The sequence below is a fragment of the Aptenodytes forsteri genome, unplaced genomic scaffold, assembly GCF_000699145.1.
Source record: "Aptenodytes forsteri isolate BGI_AS27 unplaced genomic scaffold, ASM69914v1 Scaffold295, whole genome shotgun sequence".
NCBI classification, from domain to species: Eukaryota; Metazoa; Chordata; class Aves; order Sphenisciformes; family Spheniscidae; genus Aptenodytes; species Aptenodytes forsteri.
In genome coordinates, this window is record NW_008795861.1 from 830151 (window position 1) to 839438 (window position 9288).

Sequence of the window (9288 nt, forward strand, 5' to 3'; positions counted from 1 at the left end):
CGCCGCCCCGCAGGGGCCCCCCCCGCCCACGCCCGCTCTCCACAGTCACACTCCACCCGTGGAGATGCTACTGCAACCCCCCACCCGAGCTCCTCTAGTCAGGTCAGCGGCACGCAGATGCTGATTCTGGTTCAAACCCATCCCTACTGCTTAAAGAAAGCTGCGAACTGATCTAAGCCTAGACGAGCGACGCAAGCCAAGAACACAGACGGCTTCAGCTTAAGTCTCCGAGTGCGACTCAAAGCAGTTTTCAAACCAGAATTTGTACCGATGTCTCAATGGAGTCTAAGACAGACAGAGCCATTAGACCTCCCGTTCGCTTCCCAGACCACCAGGCAGAAGCACCAGCACGCTGTGTCACACAAAGAAAATGAGACCAACAACGCTAGAAGGAAATAGAGCTCGATTAGGCTGACTTGTCCCCACGGAGGTTTGTCATCACAGACCTCACACAGAGCCTTCGGTAACTACACTCCCCACATGGCTACCTGCAGAGAAAACGAGTTCAGGCTTTAGTATATTTAGGGCTTGCTTGGAGGGGACAGGACAGTTTAAGAACATTGCCTGGTACACAGTGAAATATAGCATCTATAGTAAGTCTCCCAAAAGTATTGATTTTCCAGTGCCTAGATCAAGTACAATCATCCCCTTCGGAAGGAAATCTGTGTGAGGTCATGGCAGAAACCTCCAGTTCAAACCTGCCCTCTCTCTTCTGGTCTATCTGGCAACTAGAAGACACACTCATCATCCTTCAAAAGCTCTCCAGGCTGACATTACTAAGCTTAGCAGACTGTCTTTAAAATTACAGTACGCGAATCTCACATCACATATGCCAGCAGCTTCCCTTCCCTGAGGGCCACCTGCCTGCTGCCCCCAGGTGACATTTATAGCTGGTCTAAACTACTTTGCAACTCTGCTAAAAGAAGCGCTGCCTACACCACTCGATTTCAATGCCTGAGTGACTTAAGTGACAGGAGAACAGCGAAGGGCCTACAGCAAGGAAAAGGTTGAATTAAACTGAAAAAGCCTTGCTAAACACTCAGACCTGCTTTGCTCCCCTGTATTTCTTCCCTGATCAATGAGCAAGTCTGCATCAGTGGACCACAAATGATCCGATCTTCTCCATCCTTTCTCAACAGTAGTATTCTGCACAGATGCCAGAGACCTCCCTTGCACGAGTTCAGATGACTTTCTCCTTTGTTCAGTTCTAGCTTTCCCCCTCTTACCTTTATTTATCTTGGTTTTAAGGGCATTTAGTTTAGTGGAATAAGCCAATAGTACAAAGGCTATTCTGCCCTCTAACAGTAGTCACAATTAGGGAGAGCATTCCACACAGCTATTTAACACATCTCCTAGTTGAAGTAGACTTGAATGAGCCCTACTTTCAACTGTTAGTTGCACACCAGGACTAAACTAACTTCTATGTAAATTAGAAGCAGCTGAAGCATGGAAGACAGACAGTTCCCTTTGAAATTAGCCCAGAAAATTTGTCCAGCCTTTAAATGGCAAATGGCACTTTCAAATGCTGCATGCCAAAATGCCTCCTGCACTCACAATCCAGTCTTTCCACACTGTGCGTGCTCTGCTAACATTACTTTTGTCCTATCTCTGCCCCAAAGAGGTCAAATATCACCACAAGCCCTTAGGATATATTAGTTTCTATTATCTTCAAGATAAAAAAACAGATGCTATACAGCTTCATGTAAGCAGTCTTTGCAGCAAAGGGCTAAGCACAGAGCTCAGTTAAATGAGATCAAGGCTCTACTCAGTGGGTCCCATTCTGGAAGTTTTGCTGTTTCTGAGGAGCAATGGACTGGAAGGTAAAACAGATCAAGTTCCATCACCCTCCACAGAAATCAGTCTTAATTAGTTTACTGAACTGCAGCAAGGAGGCTTTTCACCTACAGTCAGTGCAGACAGCACACACATTTCCGCAAGGGAAGTGTTGACGGGTATGGCATCCTGCTTAGACTCTTTAAAAACCCAGTGGAAGAGCCATTCCTATGAATTTAGGAAGCAACCCCAGGCAGTAGGGATGTTTTATCAATGGCAGACTACAGATGGATGCCAAGACAGAAAACAGTTCAACAGTCATTGCCCTACTGAACCATACTATACCAGTCCCTTCCACACCAGGAGCACAAGACAAGAAAGAAAGAGCAAAGGGCTGGAGGGAAAGAAGCAGACAGCAGGAGGGCTGGAAGTGTGAAAGGAGCTCAGCACAAGGACACCCAGGAACAGGGACACCAACTGAGGTGCTGCATATGCATGGCAGGGAAACAACCCTGCAAAACAGAGTATGAACATGGAAAATGCATTTTTTGGCCTCTGACAATGCCAGGAAGATGGAGGCATGATCAATTGTGGTATTCCTTGGCATCAAATGGCAGGAAAGCAAGAGGTCATGAACATCAGACAGAGGCAATCTAGGAAGCAAGAGACCTTTGACAGAAGATAGGGGATCCCAGCATGGCTGAGCAGACACCAATGAAAACCTCTCATTACAGTTTAAATAACACAAAGATATGACTGTTGGATTACTAATGACATCAGGTTGAGGATGAAGGAGAAAGCAAGGCCTGTCACACAGAAGTTTCCTCTCTTCCCTGTGCCCCTACCCACATGAGCACACGGATGGGGAGCAGCCCCAGACTCCTCCCCTCACACAGCCCTGTCCATGGCCTGCTGCCTTCAGATTTTTTTCCCCATAGCTTCCTCCTAAAGCAGTGCAAGAGTCAGAGGAGAGCTGATCCAGGAGGCTTCTACAGCAACCACCAAGAATGAACATCAGCACACCCCACTGTATCAGTTTAGTTTCCACCCCATATCACCATCCAATTTTCTTCACATCCCAGATCAAACATGCCCTTTAGCAACATTGGGCATCTGTGGCTTGCAGCAGCACAGATGGACACTGGCAGAGCTAAGGAGAATCTGTCATACTTGTCAGGCACAGATCAGCCTGCTACTGCAGGTCATGCCAAATTCCCTTCAGACAAATCTTTTTACATAAACATGTGCTAGCAACACTAAACAGATGTGTTTTCAGTTTTACTAACTTACACTGAAGGTAGTAAGTCAAAGCAGCAAGAGTCCCAACCCTGACTCCATCAGCATATTCACTAACATAAACTGCATGAGTTAATGCCTTGTAGCTTATATAAGGTTTAGATAAGGTTTCCAAGAAAAACTACAGGTTGTCATGACTTCATCCAGAGGTGCACTAAGAGGATGGGGAAGAAAAAGCATTAGTGTTAAAAATATTAATTGCAAACAGACATTAAGCAATTCTAAAACACAGCCCACTTCCAGGAAGCTTTTGGCAAGTCAGTAGTACCACTGGTCACTCTCAGGTAATGGGCACTGTGAAGGATGGCCAGAAGGTCAGGTCACTGTAGCTTATACACTACAGAGCAGAGATGGAAACAGCTCCTGCAGGTAAGAGATTCTGGTCTTGGACTGTAAGCGATTTTCATAGACTCATTCATAGCCTGTTTGCACATGCCTGTCCCTCTTCCCCCACCCCTTTTACACAAGCAGGAAATTCCCACAGAAAAAGACTGTCTAAACAGCCTCCCGAGCAGAACTGTGCCTGACAAAGCAAAATACAAGTCACCTTTCAAGAGCTGTGGGTATTTGGTATGAACTAGGTTGGTAAGATCTCCACCATCATCCAAAATCATGTTGAGGGGCTGCCCATCCTTGAAGTACAGGGTCTGCTCAATGCACCACAAATACTCCTCGTCGGTCTCCCCTTTCCAGGCAAACACTACACAGGAACAAACACACACAATTAGCCAGTTTCTTACTCAGCATGTAGTAAAGCAGCCAAAGGAAGATTTCAGCAGCAGCTTTCAGTAGCAGAGCTGACAGACAGATGATTGTGCCTGCAAGCCAGAAAAAAAGACATTTGCATTGAAAAAAAGATCTCAGAATGAGCAGATTGAAATCACTTTGCCTTCTGTTCCAGGCCACGAACTTCGCCAAAATTTTGAGACTTCACCGTTCTCCTCATTCTTCTTCCATGTTAAAAGGGAGAAGGCAAAACAAACTAAAGCAGACTCACATCCACAACACCCCACTTGCTCCCCTAACACACCCTACATTACCAGGAATTAGCAACAGCCACTGTATATATTGATACAGACAAATGAAAACACAACTACAGCATTTTCTAGCACAGCAGAAAAGAGAGACTAGACTTTAGCATGAGCTAAGCACCAGACTACAAACTCTTCAGCAACTTTGAGTTTAAATTCTAGTCTAGCAGAGCGCTAAAGTCCAAGCTGCTGTGCCTTATTTGCTTTTACCAGGGCATATTTCTATATCAGTACATCTACCACCAGCAACATGCTGCAGCCACTAGCATGTTGTATCTAGCAGCATTTTTGCCTTTCCAGGCATTTGTACTGGCCTCATGCTATACTTGAGCCTCAGTGGTACTCAGCCATTCAAACATATTAGGCACATGATTTACATACCCCAACATTTGGCTAAATTGTCATGTTTTCACTGTTCACACAGAAAACTAACTCTTGAGCCACAAAGAGCCAATCATGCAGTTGCCCTTTCTGTGTGCAGCAGTATCTCACACTGTATCCAAATTGCCCTTTCTGAAGAAGTGTGCAGCAGTATCTCACACTGTATCCAAAGGATCAGCATTCCTCCAAGGTCTTGTAAATTCAGTATGTGAAGTGCAATATTAACAAAAAGAGCAAGTTCCACAAAACAAGGATACCAAGAGCAGAGGTCAAAAACTTAGACAAACACTCCACCTGTAAACTGCTCTTCAGCTGAGTTTTGGGTGTTGAGAGCAGTGACGAAGGCAATATCCTAACATCCGATCTAGAGAGTCCCGCCTGGTCCTTTGACATCACATGCCAGAGACAGGCAGAGGAGGTGATGCCTGCAGCTAGTAATGCCAAAGGAGCTGATGAAGGGAACACTTTCTTCTGTTACCTTAGAACGTACCACAGCTGGGGAAAGACTTGTGGCAATAGCTAATTATAACAGAAATGAAAGACATCTCCCAAAGCAAAGAACCAGGCTGGCAGAAATCAGATTTAGCCTCTGCCAACATCCAGGCTCAGGCCATGCAGTTCCCAGCACAGAGTCCTGAGGACTGTATGTCCTTAAGCTGAGTAACACAGCAGACAGCTTAATGTATTCATACTGATCCACAAGGAATCACTCTTTATTGGAAGGTGACAGTAACAAAACAGCAGCATCCTGATAAACCACTTCAGGGATATTAGGGAGCAACACAGCTGGCCTAGCTCTAGCCTTAAAATATCTTGAGTATTGACCCTGTCACTGTAACAGGGCACACTGCAATTAACATCCCTTCCCCGACCCCTATTTAGCACCAAGCTTGCTGGAAAGCACCAAACACCTCCACCTACACACACCTACACACCAATCCATTTAGTTACCCAGCCCATTCAATCATCTTAACCAGGCTTAAAGCTGGCAACATACAGCCAGGCTCTTCCATAGCCTACCACCAGTCATTGTCAGGAGTGCTATGTGTGGTCTGATGCAATGCAGCCTGAATCAAATATTCTGTTTTGTAACAACTACTGCTTTTGATGGACTATTTCTGTCCTGAAGGTTGTTCAGAAGAGCTTGATTTGTACAGTTTGATTTAGCTAGAACAGGCAGTACACCCCAACTCAGAGGCAAATTAGAACATGGAAAACTTACCAGGGATACCAGCTTTTGCAATAGCAGCTGCAGCATGGTCCTGAGTGGAGAAAATGTTGCAGCTTGACCATTGTACCTGGAAAACAACCCAAGTTTTGTTTGCTGAACAAAGTTCTGAGATATCAGGCACTCTCTTCCAGACACAGGAATTAAAAAGGGAGCAAGAGCAGAAAGGCATATTAGTGCAGATTCCTGCCTTTCTCAGTAGCTCTGCTAAGTTAAGGTGAAGACTAAGTATCTGACTAGGACAGGGAAAATAACGTCACTGTGGGGGAGAATGTAATGGAGCTTTAGCTGTGCCACATATTCAGCCATCTCCTTACGAGAGCTTCTGCCAGACAGCCAGAGCATACATTCAGCTATAGACCTTCAGGAAGTGCGCAGTAGGGTGGGTTTAGAAAGTTTTGGTCAATAAAGTTCAGATTTTCAGAACAGCCACATAGCAAGTGTCCACTGAGGGATACTGACATGCAGCAACACACCTGCTGGCACTCAGAAGAGTCAGAAATGCAGCTGAAACACTACACTCGATCAACAGGCATTCTCCAAGATTATGCTCACCCAACTCCCACTCTGTGCTCCAGTCATGGAAGATTTTCCAGCTGAACTAAGCATTTTTCCACACAGATTTCATAACTAGGCTCAGGCACCTAGAAAAGCAACAGCATGTTGCTGAGTTGCATTGAAAAGTATCTGCATACCTACTGCAGCTCCCCAGCAGGCACAGAAACCACCACATCCCAGAGCCACACACGAGTTCTCACTCTGCTCCCTACAGGGCTGACTGGCAGGTATTTGCATGCTTATTTGTAACAGACCTTGAGGAGAGAGGGCAGTAAGGCATAATCCTTCAGCCTGCTTTCAGATACTCATCCCACTTTATCAAGAATTGACACTTCAAAGTAAGGGCTGCAGTACGAAGGACCTCATCTGAGCCTACACAACCAACGCTTGTCAGTGAAAACACACCTGGAAGGAGCACAGGAAAACCGAATTCGTGACCTTAAGCACTGCACCTCCTCACCTAGGTTTTTCTAAGCTCCCTCCATATCAGCACAGATGACATCAGGAAGTGTTATGAAAGTATAAGTATACAGAATACCTATATATTGTTTACACATCAAGCACTTGATACAAGACATAGGCCACTTCAACTCTGCATCCGCAGATCTGTAACACCAGTTTGTGACAACAGCATAGACCCCAGAATAACTGGCAGACCTGAGGGGGTCAGAGCCTAATATTTACATCACTGGTTATGAAAAGGATGCATTTTTATTACATTTTTAGAACTTGGAATAAATACTCTGAGGCACAGAGTATTTATTCTATCTTCGTTAACCTAGCCAAAAAAGGGACACCAAGATTACCACACCGCAGTGAGCTCCATCCTCATTATGCAGGGTATAGTTCCATCAGTTTCACTCCTCCCTCCCAGGCACCAAAGTTCTGGCAGAACAGATGAACCAGGGCTGAATCCAAACTCAAGTTAAAGTCTAAACTAACATGCAGGTATCAGGACAAGGAAGGAGTTAACACAACAGCACACATCTTAAAGGCACAACCATAACTTGTGCTTAGAGGAACCAAATCTCTGCAGGTACCTCCCTGAACGACTTGGATGAATCCCATACAACACTGCTCTGGGGTTGTGCTCAGACTAAAGCAGCTTGGCAATGTTTAAGTAAGCACACAACTGCTGCCAAGGCCAGCCATACTGGGACACAGCAACCAACAGGAGCAACAAGGAGCTTCCCAAATTTCAGTGGCTACTGCTTTCTTTTAAATCCTGTGGAGGGGCAAGAGTTTCATACACAGAGTAGCTGGAATAAAGTCAGGACTGTACCTCCACATCAAAACTCTCCTTCAGCACTGCACCATTTGCAACCGTGGAACAGCTCTGAACAGGCTGAAGAACACCTGCACAAGAGCACATACCTTGCCCAGGCTGACCTGGCATGCTGTCTAGACCTACCCCCTCCGCTTTTTGTGGCAGCTAAGGCATTTCTTCAGAGAGAGCTTCCCCTTCTCCCAGTGCCTTTTGATCAGCATGACACTGCTCAACTCTTTTAACCATTCCCAGGCAGGGATCCCATATAGGGCACCTTTGGGCAGCCTGAGTTCAGGTAGCTAAACTTCAGGAAGAAGGAATTTCAGATCACATATGTACTTAACATAATCCATCATCAAGTTCCAGTCAGCTCCCTGCTCAACACACAAGGTATGTGGATTGTGCTCAGATGCCTGGCTCTCCTCATGTCCTGTACAGTGAACACTCAGCCACGATGTTTGGACTTCATTCAGCAAGCCAGGCAGAAGACACAATGCAGTAAATGGCTTATAAGTATCTCAGTCTTTAATACAGACCAGGGTAACTGGTCCATAGTCACACAACAAATTCAAAGTCAGTGGAATCCCCAGCCCTTGATCACTGAACCACACTGCCTCCCTGTTGTTTTCCTGCACAGCTCAAGGGCCAGCATGAGCTCTCAGAAAGCTTCATTAGTTTTTGCTGACTTTACCAGGGCACAGTGTGGTTCTTAATACAGGCTAATCTGTGCTGGAGGCAGTCACTAGAGCTTCAGCATTACCAGCAACAGCACTGCATGCCCGAGCACAACACAATTGTGTGGGAGCAGCTTTCGGCACCACTGCTCAGGGTGCTGTACACACAGCTGACAGAGCTGCTGAAGCCAGCGACCCAGCCCAAAACAGGCACTCATGAAGATGCAGCTTGTCCAGAGGGAAGACACATACCACATCCCAGAGGTGCATGCAGTACAGTTTTTGCTTAAGGAGAGAAGACATAATCCATCCACCTGGAGATCGCAGCACAGCCTCTTCCAAAAAGTACAGACATTTGCCAGGATCCCTAAGGTAGTTATATAAGCAGAAGCAGTGCCCTGGGCAGAACGTTACCTAAGGGCACCTGAAGAAGAAACTCAGAGACACTTTACCTCAGCTCCCAGCTCTATGAGGGTCTCTATGAGAACTGCCGTCTGCACAGTCATATGAAGGCAACCGGCAATACGTGCACCTTTCAGCGGCTTTGATGCAGCATACATCTCCCGCATCTTCATCAGCCCTGGCATCTCATTCTCTGCAATCTCAATGGCCTTGCGACCCCAGTCTGCAAGGCTGATGTCAGCTGCAAGAGAAGGAGGACAGGTGTCAAGAGTTTAAATAGCTGAGACCTTCGTATCTGTTCACACACTTGTGGATAGGCATCGGCTGCAACAGCTGAACTGAACACCCAGCAACAGCTGGGAGACAGAGTTGGGGGAAAAACAGACCATTCCAGTTACTCCCTGCTTTTTTACTATGGTACACAGGCTTTCAAACAAGTTTAGACCAAACCTAACAGCCCCTCTGAAAAAAGCATGCTCCTGTATGAGCATATAATCACCTGTGATCTAGTGTGCAGACATCCTGAGGCCCATTAATTCAGTAAGCCCCAGCCTTAAGCACTCCTTACAGATACTGCCCAAGGGTCTGACACTTCCTATAGGAAGTTACTTCCACAGTATTAAGACTTGCAGGGCGGAGTGGGGGGCTGCCCGTATGGCAATAGCTTCCCCACATGAG

General features: G+C 46.1%; 1 protein-coding gene across 2 annotated transcripts in view; it reads right to left on the reverse strand.

Annotated features, from left to right (window-relative positions):
- AHCY (adenosylhomocysteinase) overlaps nucleotides 1–8846 on the reverse strand; it is a 27505-nt gene extending 18659 nt beyond the window's left edge. Inside the window, exons 1-3 of one of the 2 annotated variants that reach the window (XM_009284003.1) lie at nucleotides 8661–8846; nucleotides 5704–5779; nucleotides 3617–3769 (exon numbers count right to left, since the gene is read on the reverse strand). In XM_009284003.1, the coding sequence (XP_009282278.1) occupies nucleotides 3617–3769; nucleotides 5704–5779; nucleotides 8661–8795 (364 nt within the window). In that variant the 5' untranslated portion in view covers nucleotides 8796–8846. The remainder of the gene's footprint in view (nucleotides 1–3616; nucleotides 3770–5703; nucleotides 5780–8660) is intronic. The other variant, XM_009284004.2, reaches the window with a different exon arrangement.
- Nucleotides 8847–9288: the final 442 nt, after the last annotated feature.